Genomic DNA, 18,463 nt, shown 5'->3' with positions numbered 1-18,463 from the left:
CCCTTCCTGTACGGTGCGGTTCGGGTGTCCACCGAGATGACATTAGGCCCGTAAACATTTCATGCTTACTCTACTCTCGTTTACGGGAGAGGCAGGGATTTTTTAGCCCTCCCGTATCCCCATGCTGCGCTTTTGAAGTATCGTTTATGGTAGGGTTTTACCTCGCAAAGCGAATCAGGCTATGAGGAACGCCGTAGTGAAGGGCTCCGGAAATTTCTACCATCTGGGGTTATTAAGCATGGAATAACATCGCGCAGTACGCGGTACTCAAGAAATTGATCTCCATCGAAATTCGACCGCCTCGGCCGGGATCCAATCCGTTTGTCTCGGGACCGAACCCCAGCGCAATAACCAATGAGGCACCCCGCCGGCTGAGCGCGCTCGATTACTGAGCCGGAGTTCCAGGGTTCGCGGCGGCTGCGTTTTGATGAAGGCGGAATGCAAGAAGCGGTGATATGCTGTGCGCTGTCAATGGACGTTAAAGATCACAAGTTGGTCGAAATTATTCCGGACATGCGCCCACTACGGTACCCCTTTCTTCCTTACTCTCTCCCTCACTCGTTTATCCCTTCCCTTACGGAGCGGCTGTGATGTCCACCGAGAAGCGGCAGTTACTGCGTCGGTCCCTTTCCTTAAAAAACAAAGCCAAAAAGATAGCAAAGGTCTCGTGACTAATGCCGAAGATATCGACGCCAGGGGGAACGCGAGACCAATGCGCGGAGGGAAGGTAGAGCGCGTGCGGGAGCGTGAGTGGTACTGGTGACGTGGCCTTGCGCCGAACACGACGTGTCACCCAGGTCTGTGCAAGAGATGCAGAGTGCCGGTGTCCGTGCCCCAGACAGGTCTTCATGAGAAGGCTCAGTAGCGGACTCCTTGAAGTTATCGTCGGCGCTCTGGAGGCCTTCTGCCATTTTCCTGGAACAATCGCGACCGACAGCTGGTTTCCACAGCGGCGGCCTCCCCGGGCGATCGACACGTCATAGCATAAGGTGAGGCCTGTGGTCCACTTATGCAATGCGAAGCGATAGCGTCTGCGAGGACGCCGAGGGCATTGAAGTAATTTTTTATCCAGACAATGTTTCTGACTGGAAGCCTAACAGGAATTATAGGCCGGTAATGAGACTTCTAGGGATCTTTGCAGTAGTCGTGGCGTTCGACTTCGCTCGACAGTCAGCGTTCTGTGCTCTGCCATCGCAAATTTTAAGCGTTCTGTGCCGGCTTTGTTCGACTATCTGCACTCGAGGCTTGGCCAACGATTGAGAGGTACAGCCAGGCATTGCGTGCGTGAGCCGGGTCCCGATTTCTGGGTGATATATGTCACTACATGCGAGCCTAACTGCCGCCTTCTTCCAAGTTCATAGTTCCCGTGTGCTTAGAAACGTGTGCGTTCAGAATGTAGCGTCCAGGAAGATTAACCCGGGACACGCACAGTCTACCTCGCAAAGGGTTTTTGAGCCACACGGGTGACTCACTGGCTGAGGCAAACCCACCGCGGTGACTGCGTGTTAGCGTGTCCGACTGCTGAAAAGGACAACGCAGGTTCACTTCCAGCCACGGCGGCCGCGTTTCGATTCGTGCGGAATGCTGGAAGACGCCGTATGCTGTGGGCTGTCAGCGCTCGTTAAAGGAACGCACAGGAGGGGCACTTTGATTGCATTTATTAACCCTAAATTAAACCAGGGACACTTATTTCTACATTAGATCCTCTGTTCCTTTGCCTCGAGGATTAGTTGAGCGGTCCACCCTGAACGCGTGCGAACGGCTAGCTGTTCTTTTTGTTCTGCAGGAACCCGTTCTTCACGCTTGCTTGAATAGCACTTCAGCACGCGTTTTAGACACACCCACGTTTCTGTGTGTGCTTTATTTTTTGCGGCCGTCTGGATGGCACCGAGGAGGCAACTTGATTTTTTTTTTTTTGCGGGAGCCGCATTTTGATGGAGGCGAAATGGGCGCCCGTGCGGCCCGGTACTAAATAATCGTACCTTATAGTGCACTATGGGACATTAAAAACGACTAAGGGACATTAATAAACTCGCTATGGGACATTAACTCGCTATGGGACATTAAACACGACATAACAATTTCTTCATCTAATTAGCACGGCAGTCTGTTCCTTCATGGAGCAGCCCAGACATATGTCTGCATTTTTTCCACGAATGGGGACCGCTTATAGGGAACCTGTACTATCCAGCCTGGGCTGCGGAGAACCAGTGTCCAAGAAACCGACACACACGCGCATGGAGACGTAAACTTGACTGCATTCTGAGCTGTGAGAGAAGCGCGCCTCACGGATAGCGTCTTCGTGTTTCATCACTGAGTGCGGTCATTAGCACTAATCGGCATCTGGCGTCGTTAAAGCGCTGCAAAGTTATTTCCATCTCAAGGCAGTTGTGTTACCACGCATATTAGCATAAAAATATCTGGGCATTTTCACAGCTTCTCCGCAGAGCGGAAGTTGCGAGTGAGATGCGGCAGCTTCCACAGCAAGCCCGCTATGTGTCCACGAGACAATCATGCGGGGCCAGTATTTGGAAGTGTCTGCGTACTGAGCTCTAGCATAATCTGAGCGCGTTCTCTCGCTCCTTAAAGCGGGGAGACAAGCCGCGTTTAGGTGCATAAAAGCTCCCACTACCACGCGTCAATTAAAGCTCTCGTGTTTCTGCTTTCAAGCGCTTTAATATTAATTGTCTCACAACTGAAGTGAGAAATTTTGTAAGGTTGAGTTTAAATTCAATCACAACTGAAATGACAAATATTGTGAGATTGACTTTTCGCTACATTGCGGGTGTAGTGGCAAGAGGAGTTTGAGCCAAGGTTCTGAAACCGGAAACAGGGGGTCAGCAGACGCCAGGCAGCTGTCCCTCCGCTTTTCGGCGTCCAGCCAACGGAAGAGCGTTTCTATGGCGTTCTGAACGGCGTTTCTAGAATTGCAGGCTTAGGTGTGGAAGTCGCTGCCTCGCGCTCGTAATCCACGGCGAAGAATCCGTGACAGACCTTCAGTAATGCGTTCGTGCAGGCGACGGGGGACGGTACACAACCGTTGCAGCGGAATGGGTGGCAGCATAGAACGCTTCGCAGAAGAGCCGCTGTATCTGCAGGACCCGTGCGGCACATTTCAGGAAGAATTATACCCACTCAACCGTGATCTTCATCATCAGCCTTAGCGCTGCTGTGCAGCCTCGATCCTCGCCTCTATGTGCGGCTGCATACAACCACCTTTGCCGATCAGATGCGGCGCTGGGTTCTTCTATTCCCAGACCCTTCTGCATTTCAACGTTTTGCTGGCAGGAGCACTGCTGCCGCCGTGTACAATGATCATAGCAGGCACGAAGCGCGACCTCCAAATACCGATATTCGGGCCTCTAACCTCTTGGTGGAACCACGAATCGCCGCCTGTGCTTCAGGAAACCATGGCGACCGGCACTGTAAGACTTGCTTTCAATGTGAGGGCATGGTTTTTAGGTTTTCATTTTTGTCTTTTCTAATTACCATTAGCATGCAGTCGTAAGGCAACACATTCACATAGGTCGGTTTGTTCTCCAAAACGCAGCGTGGTTTTGTTGCCTATGAGTTGCGGGTTCGGCTCACAGTCTGAAAGTCGTGGGTTCATTGCCCCGCACCTACGGAAGGTCGCTTTCGGACCAGTGCCATTGGTCAACGCCGACGCCGGTTTTTGTTGCCGATGAGGCGTACAATAATGCTTTCGCAGTTATAAAGTGGCCGAAATTTAAACAATGGTAGTGTCCAAATTAAACCCTCCGGCATTGCTCCAAGTAGACGAACGCAGGGTCATGGTATTGACAGTGAAGGGATATGCCTTCATCTGATCTCATGATCTCATGATCGTTGCTGACCGCGATTTCTTGTTAACCTGCAGGCGGCTGATCACGTCTCTCATCAGGCTAGTGTGATCCCAGCGTTGCTGAAGGATGCGGAGCAATCTGGAGGCTGAAGAACCGCAGTGAGCGTCTGCAGCGCTTTCTCGGCGTGGGTGTCAGCTGCGTCGACGCACCAGCTGGTCTTGTCCTCCCATGGTGCGGGTAAGCACATGTATGCACGCCGTGGGGAGGAGACCGCGACCAGCGTTACGCTGAAGTTGATATACTATGCTGCACTGTGTGGTTGTGCAGCAGAAAAAATTGGAGGACGCTTTTAAGCGCCGCCTTTAGCAATGGAACACGACAGGGCGTTGCAGCGCTTCCAGGGAGTCCACGGAACGACATCGCCCGTTCGGCGCAATGCCTTGCCCTTTGGAAACACCTTTGTGCGCAACGCATTTCTGAGGAGAGGAAATGGCTCCTCAGAAATGACGCTGTAGTTGTCGCAGATCTCGGTGGACACCCGAGCAGCACCGTAAGGGAATGTATGATGGTGGGAGTGAAAGAAGACAGAAAGAGGTGCGGTAATAATGAAAATTGGATCTGAGGAAAGGAAATGATGCAGTAACTGTCTCACATATCGTGGTCAATACCCACAACCGCCGATTATAGGCCGCCGGTTCGAATTCCTGCCGCAAGCTACGCTCTAACTTAGCTTGTAAGTTTATGCTGCACGAAACGCTGAATCGTGTGACAACGTCCGGATCATTTCACGGAACGAAACGCCACGCCGAAACGTCGATCACGCGGTCTACGTTCGCATTTTCTCACTGCGCGGTTCAAGTGTCCTCACTTGCAGTGTGAGCCAGGAATGCTCCTTTCCTTTCCTCAAAACCAGGCGAGATTCCTAGTCTAGCCTTATTCGCAGTTGGACGCTCCGCTGGATTTTGAGGAAAGGAAACTGGCCTTCTTTGCCAGTGCCTGTGGTGACCGCAACCGCACAGTTTAAGCGCTTGTTTCCAGGTGGCGTTCGTGTTTTTCTCTCGCGGAGCGTTTGAGGTTTGAGGCCTTCAGTTCTAGCTGATAGTCTAGACCACTTTCTAGCAACTAGGTCAAAACTACGAATAAGCCTGTACTGGGAACTAGGCTGTGTAATTTGATTCAAGCAAGTGCGCCGGGGTCTGTGCCCGGAAGGATTGAAAGGATCAGACCACGTTGCAGAACAACGCTCTGAACCATGCATGCGTCTCTGGACGCGCACAGTGCTTTCCAGCACCTGGCGCCTTCTCCGATACCTTTTAGACCTAAACAGTTGCAAAAAATCCTAACGACACAACTTTTACTGCATACTTCAACACCCCGGCTTAGACCAGGATCTTCTCGATGAACGTCTCTAGCACCGCCCTGCAGTAAAAACGCAAGCAACGCTATTTCAATCCTGACCACGGTAGCCGCGTTTCAACCTTTTTTTTTGTCACTACGCAGTTCAGGTGTCCACCGACAAAGTGAGCCGGTAATGCGCTTTTCTTTTACTCAAATTTAAAGTAGGGTCTCGACAGCGAATGAGGTTAGACTGCGAACAGGACAGTCTTGATTTTTTCGTGCAAGTGTGTCCTCGAGTCCGTTAAGTGTGCGGGAAACGCGGTCGAACTGAGACCGCATTCACGTGAGCGCAAAGACTCCAAATGGCCTGTCTCCTGTGAAACGTAAAAACGGGCCTCTACCTCCGGACCTCTAGGCCGATAACGAAAGCCAGCTTTCACTAACTAATGGGGTGAGCCGATAACACCCGCTTATTTGTTATTCCTCAACCGGAATAGCATGTCTCTTAAGAGCGCTAATTCAAAAGCCAGCTGCAACGAAATTTTTCCTTGGTAGGCTTCTTCTTCACATAGTGGGTTGTACGTCCAAAAACTTACAGCGACAATGTTCTGGGTTTCCTTAAGAACCAGTTCTGCTGTTATGAGCGTTCGAAAAGCTCTGTAGTAGACGACGCGTGCACCTGGTAGCTTGTCGGTCAGTTAGGGAACTTACCGGACATGACGAAGGTATTTGACGAAGAATTTTCGTCAAGCCAGACCCACTGGGAGTGAATAGATTACGGATGGCGGGCACTGAAAGGCTGGTGGCTGAAATGCGGCTTTGCAATCCTATTGGGGTACTGTACGGAAGTGTTCAGAAATTTTAAGCATGGATATCTTGCCAAAATTTTGCACACACATCGCGTGCACGAACGCAAGATTCCGCACACGAACGCTCACGCCCCGTGCGTTTACCAAGTGCGACAAACAGCGAACGTTTGGCGTTTGGCGATCTTTTTAATTTTAATTGCACATGGCGATCTGGCGGTTTCCTTGAGATAAACAGAAAGTCCGCATCGTCTGTCGCGGACTTGCAGCGCTACGTCACCTCTATAACACAGAAGCAGATGGCCTGAAAAAAATGATGGTCTCTCGTCCCGTGTGTTGGTTCGAAGCGCTTCAAATTCTAGCGATCGGCGTTCGCGTCGCTAACGGCACACGTTTGGAAGGCGTGCCCCCTAACTGTTGGGGCGTTTCATTCCCTCCTAAGGGAGCGAGAAACACCTCCTGGTGACAAGTGGTCCGATTTAGTGCTATCTGCGACGCAATATAATGGCGGTCTTTTTATGAGTTTCGGTTTGAAAACAAATTTTCGCGAGCTTCCCCTGAAGTACTCGCTTATCTTGCAAAAGTTATCTTCCGTTTTTACAGTTCCCGGGCTACGCATGCGGGTGTATACGCCAAGCGCTTGGTGTGCCGGACGGAGCACAGGTGGCAGCTTGAGAAGGTAGAGAGAGAGGAGCAGAGTAGAGGGCGTGCCGCAAGTCCAGGGTACACAGACCACAGAAACAACGCAGTACAGAAATATCGTTACGACGCAGCGTTCGCTTGATGAGTGGAACAAACACCATTACTCTGTACTCAGTACTCTTAACCTGTACTCTTACCGTGTGCTCTGTAATGCTTGCGAATTTTGCCACGCACTCTAAAATCGGATAAAATCACAGCCGCAGGGTTACTGAGGCACCTTTGCGACAAAGACATTCACCTTTGCAACAAAGACATTCACCGCTGGTGCGCGGGTGAAAAGAAACTTCTTAATTTGTTTCTGAAGAATGCTCACTGATCACTCAACAAGAATGAAATATAAAGCTGAGTGAGATATCACGCAGTGCATGGCTTGTGCTTTTTTGTGTGTGCATATTTGTACGGAATTAGTGCTAGTGGGTTGTTTCCACCTTACATTGAGGAGCGCAGAGACAAGGTTCGCTCAAGCGAAAAGCTACTTCAAATTAGACATGGGCAGTCATCAGTAAGATTGCATAAGCGCTTGTGTGCGACTTAAATGCAAAATGATCTTCCCCTCTTCGCAGAGCACGAGCTCTCCTTGTATTGTGGTACTTCTCTGAGGACCCTCAGGGTACCGACGAGGGGAGTCCAGCGGTGCCTCTGGCTGAAATGCAGAGGTGAGCTCGCCGCTATATCCTCAAACAAGTATCCAGGCTAGTTCAGTGAAACACGCCACTAATCTAGCATAGCAGTTTGGGGCAGTGGCACGTCGGTGGCCATATACAGCGTGTTGCGCAAATACGTGTGTGCCCTAGACATCCCAGCTAAACGGGTGCATTGTTCGAGCACAAATTTCGCACAGAAATGGCATTTGGGCGGCAAAATTGTTTTATACCTAACAATCGTTTTATCCTAACAAGTGACGCAGCTGAAAACGAGCTGCCGCCGCGGTGGCTCAGTGGCTATGGTGCTCGGCTGCTGACCCAAAAGACGCGGGTTCGATCCCGGCCGCGGCGGCTAGAATTTCTTTGGAGGAGAAATTCTTGAGGCCCGTGTACTGTGCGATGTCAGTGCACGTTAAAGAACCCCAGGTGGTCGAAATTTCCGGAGTCCTCCACTACGGCGTCTCTCATAGCCTTAGTCGCTTTGGGACGTTAAACCCCATAAACAAACCAAATAAGAAGTCTGATATTCACATCGTCTGCGGTGACGACGAAGGAAATTAAAACAGCTCTGTCAGCGATCGCACCGGTTGGCGCAAACTTGTTTCTCGGCCGTGGAGATTCGGCAAGAGAGAGGGGGGTCGGGTTGTTTTGCAAAAAGGTTTTGAAGACGCTTTTTCAGCTGCTTTATCGATGATCACAGTAAACGTAGTTTGGCCAAAAAAACCCCTATATCTCATGTCTTATGTGGAGTCTTGAAGCAATCTGGGCGGTCAACAAACGAGATGGCCCCATTGGTGCGATCGCTGACAGAACGGCTTGATTTCCTTCGTCGTCGGTCTCGCACAATGCGGTTGACCGGCGCATTCACTCCACATGAGGATGACCCTGGAGCCTCTCGTGCCTAGGTGCGCATGCGTGTCACGGCCGCCGACAGGTGTGAGCGGTGGCAGTATGGGCTGTGCTAAAAGCTCTCCGCTGTATGCGTTCTCTTTTTTCCTGAAGGAGCAAGGACCGACAGCAAGGCAATCAAAAGCGGAGGAGCCTGAGCCGCCTGCTGAGTCATTCGTCGTGTGGGTGTCTGCAACGTCCTCAACGCCAGCATGTCTCTCGTCCCGACCAAGTGGATGGGGCAGGAGAGAGGGAAACTCCACGACATGCCGCAGGTGAGGGAGAGTGCTGTAAGAGCGCACGTTAATTGACCTTCGCATTCCATCAGAACCGCTGGTTCCTGCATGCATATACAAACCTGCCAGCAAACATCATTATGAACGGTCTCTGGCTAAATGTGGTCGTAAAATAGGAAAAATTACAGGATTGCTCTTGTCTGCTGACGACCAGAAAATGCGAAGGCCTTTCCCTTTCCTCTCTTTCTCCCTTCAGATGAGGCTTCGATGCCGGCCGCGGCAGTGCAATTTCGTTGGAGGCGAAATGTTAGAGGCCGGTGTACTGTGCGATGTCAGTGCACGTTAAAGTACCCCGGGTGGTCGAAATTTCCGGAGCCCTTCACTAAAGGCGTCCCTCGTAGCCTGAGTCGCTTTGGAACGTTACCCCCCCCCCCCTTAAATATTTTTAATTCGCACGCGCCGTTGGATGAGGGCAAGACTGGAGATGAGCGAAGGGCTAGGGAATCCGGGACTGCGTACCCAGCCGATCTCCACTGAATGTTGTTGCGGATGGAATTGGTTTGTTTACAGATGAATGCTGGGCCGACCACGGGGAACGGAGCAGGCAGCCAAATGAACGTCCTTCGTGCGTCTTAGCCTCGTCCTCCATCAGCGCGGTCTCTGCGTCGCGCAACACAGTGCTCAATATAAGTAATGAGTTTGAAAACTAGTCCGAAAATCTACCTTTACCCCTTTAGGGGAGTCCGCATCTTTTGACTATCTTCTCATTCTTACCTTAACAGCAAAGCTGTAATAACTTTGTTATAAGCCATTTAAGGGGCACAACGGCAGCCGTGACGCATTACGCGTATGGTTACCCAGTAAATAAATTGGTAAATATGTTTTTGAGGAAAGGAATTGGTGAATTATCTCTCTCACAGATTTCGGTGAACACCTGAAACATGCCGTAAGAGAAGGGTGGAAGTTGAGAATGAAACAAGAGAAAAAGAGGTGCCCTAGTGGAGGTTTCCGGAATCTTTTGCATTTCTCACTGCGCGGTTGAAGCGTCCTCACCTGCAAAGTGTGCCAGGATTGCTCTTTTAAGGTGGAAGCCCTTAATGCCTCATCGTTGTAAGCAGCAGTTGTGGACAGAAATGGCACGCTTTTAAATTGGTCGAAACGGTCGTGACGTCACAGTGCGCGAATGTCAAACGGGGCCAATTGTATTTTGGCTACTAACCATGCAACCAATTAAAGGGATCGTATAGTGATGCTCCAAGTAAGTGGTACTGAGTTTAGTTAATTGATTACTTAACCAATTAGCCTAATTAACCTTTCTAGTCATACCAGATAAATAAAACCGAGTAGGAAATTGGTCGAGCTCGGGAATCGAACCCCGATCTCCGGAGTGCGAGACGAGCACGCTACCGCTCCGCCATGCCCGCTCGATGTTTTGGTATGAACAAAGGCGCGTCTAGTGAATACGGTGTCTTCGTTCACTCCCATCTTCATCCCTTCCCGTTACGGCGAGGTTTAGGTGTCCACTGAGATATGAGTGACAGATACATTTTAAGGCGAAAGCCTTTAATGGCTCATACGGTCGTGACCAAGACGTGTTAGCAAATTTGTCTGCGTTCCAGATTGGTCGATATGGTTGTGACGTCACTGCGCGAGATATTTGACGGGTGTCCACAGAAATATGTGAGACAGTACTGCACAATTTCCTTTCCTCAAATACAATTTTCGACTGGTGTCCACCGAGATATGTGAGACAGTTACTGCATATTTCCTTACCTCAAATACAATTTTCATTTTCTTCATTGCGGTCCCTCTTTCTTTTTCAACTCCACTTCCTCCCTTCCTGTGCTGTGCTGTTCAGGTGTCCACCGAGATGACAGAGAATTACAGCTCCATTTCCTTTCCTCAAAAAGCGTTCCGTTCAAAGGGCAAGGCATCGCACCGAACGGGTGGTGGCGTTCCGTGGACTCCCTGGCAGTGCTATAGCACGCTGTCGCGTTCCACTCCTCAAGGCAAAGATTAAGCGTAATTAATTGGCAGTTAACGCACCAAGAGAATGTGAATTGAACAATCGCGTCGCAGAATGCAGCACTCATGCTTTCGCCTTTCACCACTTTAGCCGCTAAAGTTCCTCGTAATTTTTTCTCAAAACCAAGAAAGTGTTTACACCAAAAAAAATTCTGAGCACACTTAAATAAGTCTGCTTACGTGAAGGAATGGAAATCATGTTTTGAAGGAAGGATAGGTTTTTGAGGAAAAGTAAGGGTTAATTGCTCTCAAATTTCACATCTCGATTAACACCTCAACCACTCCTTCAAGCAATTGGAGGTGCATATGTCATTGACCCAAACCCCTTTTGCAAGCTAGCCTCCAACTTGACTAGTAAATAAAAGCTATATGCAAAGACAAATGCTTCACACACCACCCGGAATGCTTTAGGACGAACGGTTGCTCAAATTTTGATGAATATTTTCGAAAAAACTGCCACCACAGTGAGGTCGACCAGTGGTGACATTGCTTGGATTTCGTCTGTACCTCCGATGTCTGTTGCTCAAGCCAGGGTTATCGCTTCGGCGGTCGCGGTTTTGCACCACACGTCTGTTTCCGTCGTTCCTCCTCACTCCTATTGAACGTGGCAGCGATCGTGACTTAGCTCGGGTGTGAATCACTCTCTAAATTTTGCGTTATCCTGTCACGTCGACTCTCACGCCGGAAGCCCCGGTTCGATTTCCCCCTAGACCGCAATTTTCTTGCATTGCAGGGGAAAAGTTCCGGCAACCCAATCTGCGGACACCTCCGGCGTCAGCATAGCCATCTATAGCTTTCGCAGTAATAAAATTCTTAATCTAGCCTTATTCATGGTCTGGACGCTCCGCTCGATTTGAGGAAAAGAAGCCCAAGTCGCACACTTTGACTGTGCGCGACCTGAGAGAAACACGAATGCAGACTAAATGCTTGTCTCCAGGTAGCATTCATGCTTTTTTTCTCACGGCGCGTTTGGGGTTCCACAAAATCTTCTTCCCGTCCTTGCAGAGCACGACCTCTCCTTCTGATGTGGTACTTCTCTGCGGACGCCCAGTTACCGGATGAGCGGTGTCCTGCGGTGCCTCTGGCTGATAAGGAAGGGTTCTCCCCGCTCAAGGTTCCCATGCTTATCTCCCTTGCCCCCTGCAGGAGGTCCGGGCGTCTGCACGGCAATTTCTCCCTCATTGACCTGGCGGGGAACGAGCGGGGTGTCGACACGTCGAGCACCAACCATCAGACTCGTTTGGAGGGCGCCGAGATCAACAAGAGACTGCTAGCCCTCAAGGTATGCCGACCTAGCATTGGGGTCAAGGCTGCGAAATGAGGGAAGCCGGACGCGAAGTGAGGGACGCCGGAAATTTCGACCACCTGGGGTTCTTTAGCATCCACTGACATCGCACAGTACACGGGCCTCCGTAATTTCGCCTCCATCGAAATTCGACCGCCGCGGCTGATATCGCACCCATGTCTTTTGGGGTCAGCAGCTGAGTGCCATAACCACTGAGCCAACGCGGCGGCCACAGTCGATATTATATTATTGGGTGCTAAATTAATGGCATGCCATTGTCGACAGGGCAGCGTGCGGTGACGCCACCGCAGGATTGCAGATCATCGCTCTGTTTTCAGAGGGCACTGGACGAAGCCAAACGTAACGCCCGTACGAACCTTCAAAGAGCTGGCGGTCGAGCTCGAAATCGACCATGAAATTATCAAGTAAAAGGCATTGCATGCAAAACAGTCGCGTGAAAGACGCTGGGTTCCCAACGTTCTCGCCGGAGAGGCTGAAACCCCGCGTAAAAGACACAGAAGTCAAATTTGTGGTTTATACAAAACCCCGAGTCACAAGATCAGTACAGAGAGTGCCGGGGAAACAAGCTAGAGATCATCATCCACGTTACCGCAGTCGTGTAATCTCCATGTATTTCTTTCGAACGAAGAATCATTCACTGCCTTAGGGTTATTGCACACTGTTCCTGTTGTACTAAATTGCAAACATTTCTGTCCATCTATTGGTCGAGCCATTACTTTGCAAGTGCACTGCTAAGTTTGGAAGTCTCATGCTATAAACAGCATCAACAAAGCATAGCATACCATAACAAGCTATATCATTTTTGATGCGACGTCTAGAGGATGCTTGAGCCGCCGCGGTGGCTCAGCGGTTATGGTGCTCGGCTGCTGACCCGAAAGACGCGGATTCGATCCCGGCCGCGGCGGCTAGAATTTCTTTGGAGGAGAAATTCTAGAGACCCGTGTACTGTGCGATGTCAGGGCACGTTAAAGAACCCCAGGTGGTCGAAATTTCCGGAGCCCTCCACTACGGCGTCTCTCATAGCTTTAGTCGCTTTGGGACGTTAAACTCCATAAACCAAACCAAACCAAAACCTAGAGGATGCTTGATGAATTAAGCTTAGTGCAGATGCCCCTTCGTGGTCTAGTTTTCGAGCAATGGCCTCCGGTAACGTGCCTAACAGCGTATGCAAAGATGTCTCAACACAAACTATAACGTTCTGCGAAAGGAAACTCTTCGTTGAATGCTTGCCAATTTTGGCACACAGCCTAAAATGCTCCAAAATTAGGAAATCACGGCCTCAGAATTATTCAGTCACCTTTAGCTTTGCACGAAGACATTCACCACTGGAACGTGGGTGAAAAGAAACCGCCTGAATTTGTTGCTGAAGAATACGCACTGATCACAAAACCAGAATCAGATATAAAGCATTGTGAGATATGAGTTAGTATGTGATTTGTTTTTTGTGTGTGTGCATATTTGTACGGATTTAGCGCTAGTTGGTTGCTTCCAGAGCACACTGTGGAGTGCACAGACAAGGTTTGCTCAAGGGAAAAGTGGGAAAAGTAATTTTACTTAGACATGGACAGTGATCAGTAATCTTGCATATGTGCAAAATCTTCTTCCCGTCCTTGCAGAGTACGAGCTCTCCTTGTAATGTGGTACTTCTCTGAGGACCCTCAGGCTACCGGCCGAGTGGTGTCCAGCGGTGCCTTCTGGCTGAAATGCAAAGGTAAGCTCGCAGCTATATCCTCAAATAAGTATTCAGTCTAGTTCAGTGAAACGTGCCCCAAATCTAGCATACCAGCTGGGGGCAGTGGCACATTGGTGGCCATATACGTATGGTCATTCGCACACCTTCGATCCAGGCCAAGGTAGTGCGATCGAATACCGGACTCGGCGGCTGCATTTCGATGGGGCAGAAATGCAAAAGCGCCCATGGGCTCCGCTATATGTTAGTGCATTTTAAGAAGCCCATGCGGGGTGTAATTAATACGGAGTCTATAATTGTTGACGTGCAGTCTCATGGCCTTGAATCTCGCACAACATATAACATGCAAATAGACTTTACGGAGTTTCACATTATTGTTACTGGCCGGGTGTTACGACTGTGGGCACCTGGTTTTCCCTCCAACGGGATTTCTGTGCTATCACATAATAAAAACATAGAATGTGAGATGCCTAGCACCATGTTTGGAATCACTGCCTTTTTTCTGTCCAAACAGGAGAGTAAAGATGGCAAAACTCGGAAGATTTACTAATGCAACGCAATAAACGATGGTAACAACAAAGTACAGGCTTTGTCACAAGTTTATAGCCTAGGGGTTTGCCTTCTAAGCCGTGTAGTGGGGCTCCTGTAGCATTCGTGAGATTCGTACCCATCGGAGAGGCCAGAACCAGAAATCTTCTTACCTTTAGCCGTGATGCAACGCTGAGGATACAATACGAGCCACAGGGTGCAGCTCAAAAGCATACTTTTGATAAAAGTTGTATGCATTTTGCCCCCCTGACTATGAATACTTTCTTCTCTAGACAACCTTTTAAGAAGGGACGGTATAAAATTGTCGAGCATGCACACAATAATGCTATTCAGCAGGGTTGTCACAAACAGTGTATCGTTCATGTCTTGCATCTCCTTTTTATTAGTTCAATATCGTATCACTTGCCTTGGCACTTGTAATCAACAGCTCGAGTACAGCCCATCGTTTTGTAATTGGGGTTGGGCTTTTTTTGGCGAGCTTAACTTCCGCACCGCTATGCCCTAGACAGAGTCATTCTGCTTGCGTCGCGTCTTGGCGGCTCCTCCCAAAAATCATGGGCGGCTGCACGTCCTGCCGAGGACTCGATGCTCAATGTATTCTTGCGTGCGAATGTAACAAAACACACCTTACTGGATTGCTCATTGGGCTAGGGTGGTAGCAAGGTGTCAAAATGCCGGACGTTGACCGTGGCAAGAGAGGGACACTGTCAAACCTGTTCTGTGTCAAACTCCAGGGTGCCCGCTACTGTCTCTCGTCAGGCTCGCACATTCCTCGCCAAAAAAAGCACGGGGCGACTCATAAAACTGAAGAAACCCTGCTCAGCGCCGGGTATGCATTCGTCGCGTGGGTGTCAGCGACGCCGACGAGCCCACCTCCGTCGCCCTGACAGCGTTGGTCGGGCGGGGAAGAGGAAGCTCCTTGTAAGTAGGACTGCCACCTTTGTTGCGCACGTGACCTACCGACGCCCTTCGAAGCTTCAGTGGACCCACTTTTCAACTTCACTGTTTTAGAGCGCAGCTCCTGGGCGCCCGTTTCTGCGTTTCGCGGCGTCCCAGTCGCTCTTGTTCCTCGTAACCAGCGCTGGACACCTCAGTCGCGTTTTAAGCTCCAATGGAGCGGGAGCTTAGAAAGCAGAGGGAAGGCGCATAACTGCCCTTTTCGAACATTGTACACTTCAATCTTGCTTTAAGGTACGTGGCTGTAGTGACAGATGTGCGCTCCATGCGTTGCCATTGACGACGTTCTGCCAGAAACGCTGCGTTGCAACCATAGGCCGTCGGCGTTCATTGTGTTATTGGCGTTTGCGGTGACATTTTACACTCCGATCATTTTAAAAGTGAGCATAACTAGCTCCCTATGTCAGTGGACGCCTGAGTCGCTCTTATAGGTACGTGGGGTGATGAGCAAGAGATGTGGGCTCCATGCGTAATTAGCACTGCCAATGGTGAGCGAACTCTCGCGATCAACCATTAACTGCTACCTGCCAGGGGGGCAGGGTGGGTGGGGACTTTAATGTCGATAGAAAGACAAACAGTAATTTCTTACCATTTATGCGGGTGAACAACCCATTTATCTCGCTCGTAACGCCTCCCACTGCTGTGACAACCTCGTGAAATACTTGCATACACCTCGGCTTTGAGAAGCAGGCATTGGTGCAGCAAGTCGAGCATACATGCATTTCTCCGACCACATAGCTTCCTTTATGACAATCAAGAACTGTTAGCGTCTTGAGGAAGGAATATGCATGTATTGTAACAAGTTTCCTGCAATTCTGCATGCATGTCTTGCTTGAATTCTTTGCCTCAATCGAAAGGCTGAAACAGCTGATGACCTGTGCTCAAATTTTGCTTTCGGAAGTAATGTAATAGTCGGCAATTTTTTCTTGTGCTGATCACCTCTGCCCGCTAACAGTCGAAGAACCATATTTTCTTTTCCTGCATATCAGCTTGCGAAAACAATTGCTTATTGCAATAACCGATACTTTTGGGCCGACAAAAACGGTGTCCAGTGTCACCGCAAAAATTTTCTGTGGTATCCTTGTTGAAGTGAGCGAGTACAGCCTGATCAGTCCCTATCTGAATGGAACCCAGCCTCTGCAAAATTTGTTCATGAATTCTTTGCTTTCGACAATACTTTCGACAAGAGCGTATGGGCCTTTGCCGTGCAGTGGGCGTAGTTAGGATCATGATGCCCCTTGGAAGCGCCATGCGGCTCCAGATAGTTTATTCTTGTGCAGATGATGCGGCGGTGAAACGGTTGTGTACAACCCCTTCGTCGCGTACGCGGGGGCCTTGCTCGCCATCGCAAAGCATCAGCGACTCCTGCTCTTCAGGTAAGCGAAATCAGGTGTGAGAGATGTTGCGGGTTGCTGGATTCATTAATGCGTGCATGAAGAAAGTGAGAAAACCAGTAAGCAACGATGAGCCACGAGGCAGCGATCTACAAAATGCGACACAAATAACACATTGCACAGCTTTAGCATACTTTATACCGAGACAGCGGCACCGTTACTGGAGTACCGGGAGCCCGCGGCCAGTCAATGCGCATGCGCAAATCGCCTTGACGGCGTCAGATGTCGCCATGTACTCGTCGGGTGTGCGTGCGCCTGCAGCATCACGACCAATCCGCGCGTGTTCACCGCCGGAGGGAGGGCTGCCGGTACTGCGGTAAAGGAAACACGATACACAGTATATGCTAAAGGTGTCTACTGTTTTTGTCGCAAGACCTCCGTAGTCAGTAACCTTCGTTTAACCATGTACAACCAGTAAGTCAGCTTCCACAGTCTTATTACCTTCATATAAGGTCTGCGAACTCTGGTATACCGGGTGTCCCACCTAACCAAGGTTTTAAACAAGGCGGAAATGTCTTAGATCATGGAAACCATGCCTGTCGTATTGTGACGCGTGGCCTAGTTTTAAGCAACATTCGTGTCTGCAGGCGACTCCAGATTCACTGTTCTGTGGTAGTGAGATAGGGGTGGCGGGTAGATGAGGATCACAGCGCGCGAGTCTGCAGTGAGGTCAGCAGCTCAGTATCCTTTTAGCCATAGTTGGGAACAAAGTTTAATTCAGAAGATGATGATCATTTTGAAAAACAACTGGCTGAAATGCTTGCACCAAGCTACCATTCACACATCTTTATTCACTGCCCTTGTGAGAGAGACCGCGAAATAAAGTTCCCACGCAATACCTGCTGACGTTTACCTCGCGCGCAAGCCCCGTCTGGGACAGCGCTCTGGAAAACAGCCGGCTTAGTTCTGTGTTTAAACGTCTTGGGACAGTGAAGCAGCATTTTGTTTCGACTCGAACGGTCTAGGCTTTCAAGACTGCGTACCCCTTCCCCATATCCACTTTACTCGTGACATCAATATTTGAAAATTTCGCTACTTATTCTGCACTAATTTTCCAGTACGAAAAATACTACCGGCTGATGAATACGACTCAAAACCAGCACTCATTTGGTTAGGCTCGTCTAGGACGCTTTTTTTAAACCTAGGTTACTTTCAGCTGCGACACCCATACACATATTCACTGTTTTAGCTCAAAAACGTAGCTGTGAAAATGAGGTGCTTTAATCGTAACAGCAATAACATACGCGTGCATTAGCCGTTACTGTCGTCACTTACCAGCATCCCACTACAGCCTGGAGTGAGCTGCCCCTGGCTTACTCGGGGCTCATCAATTCATCCCATTCCAAAGCAGGTGTGGGGATACATCCCCACCCAAGCTGATGTCGTGACGAATGATCCTGTAAATATTTCTTCTAGAGTGAGATCAAACACTACTGCTCCGTGGCAAAGAAAGCGTGCGGCTAAACCCTTTGTACTTTTTTTGTTTCTTCCAGCTTTCTCTAGCTAGATAGAAACATTAAAACATTAACTTCCTTTTCTGCTACGATTGGTATGCGGTGCGATGCATCACCCTTTTAGCTACAGTGTTCTGTTGCCAACTGCTGTATCTTTTAAGTTCCATCATACTATGAAATCACAGTTGCTAGCTGGATGTTAAGCATTCTGTTCGTGCACTTTTTCTCTTGAAGCAGTGAGAACAGGCGGCGGCGAGGAAGCCCCCCGGAGCTGGGAGGAGAGCACACACACAGAGGGCCCATCCTCTGAAATGCATTCGTCGCGTGGGTGTGAACCCCGACGCAAGCGCCCTCACCCGCCTCGTCCCCATAGAGGGGATAGGGCAAGAGCAGGAAGCTGATCCCGGTAAGATGAAGAACCTTTAGGGGACACTTAAAGGGCAACTCCGGCGATTTTTCGATGTGCATCGATTGAAATGAAATTTTAAGTCTGTATTCTTTATGATAGTCTGATGCCTCATGTAAAATTTCGCACCTGAAACCGGCGTAGTTTTTCCGCAAGCGAATTTTGAAGACAAGCGCTCCTCGACGCGAGCGGCACCCACTGATCGAGCAACTTCTACAGGCCACCCTGTTCTGTGACGTCACTGGCGGGGCGGCGTGTCAAGCTG

General features: G+C 49.7%; 1 protein-coding gene across 6 annotated transcripts; it reads left to right on the top strand.

The window, feature by feature from the left end:
- The first annotated feature begins 736 nt into the window (after nucleotides 1–736).
- On the top strand, nucleotides 737–18,074 carry LOC149348054 (uncharacterized). Of its 6 annotated transcripts, none has more exons than XM_089587892.1 (7): nucleotides 737–989; nucleotides 3,878–4,040; nucleotides 8,296–8,456; nucleotides 11,448–11,724; nucleotides 14,722–14,908; nucleotides 16,225–16,320; nucleotides 18,030–18,074. In XM_089587892.1, the coding sequence occupies exons 2-5, from the start codon at nucleotides 4,032–4,034 to the stop codon at nucleotides 14,872–14,874; spliced, it is 600 nt and encodes a 199-aa protein (XP_089444018.1). In that variant the 5' UTR covers nucleotides 737–989; nucleotides 3,878–4,031; the 3' UTR covers nucleotides 14,875–14,908; nucleotides 16,225–16,320; nucleotides 18,030–18,074. The 6 variants fall into 6 exon arrangements, with proteins under 6 accessions (XP_089444018.1, XP_089444019.1, XP_089444022.1 ...); XM_089587893.1 differs by having other exon boundaries at nucleotides 3,878–4,034; nucleotides 18,027–18,072; XM_089587896.1 differs by having other exon boundaries at nucleotides 11,589–11,724; nucleotides 18,027–18,072.
- The last annotated feature ends 389 nt before the right edge of the window (nucleotides 18,075–18,463 follow it).

The sequence above is a fragment of the Amblyomma mixtum genome, chromosome 4 (genome assembly GCF_055824585.1).
Source record: "Amblyomma mixtum isolate Tamu chromosome 4, ASM5582458v1, whole genome shotgun sequence".
Classification (NCBI taxonomy): domain Eukaryota; kingdom Metazoa; phylum Arthropoda; class Arachnida; order Ixodida; family Ixodidae; genus Amblyomma; species Amblyomma mixtum.
Note: the sequence above shows the minus strand (reverse complement) of the source record. Positions and strands in the feature narration are given on the sequence as shown.

What these genes read in the sequence shown, in the direction of transcription:
- LOC149348054 (XM_089587892.1), top strand. An exon ending in AACTCCACGACATGCCGCAG is followed by an intron (nt 8,457 to 11,447) that starts GTGAGGGAGAGT and finishes CCGTCCTTGCAG; the next exon opens with AGCACGACCTCTCCTTCTGA. An exon ending in AGAGACTGCTAGCCCTCAAG is followed by an intron (nt 11,725 to 14,721) that starts GTATGCCGACCT and finishes GTCAAACTCCAG; the next exon opens with GGTGCCCGCTACTGTCTCTC.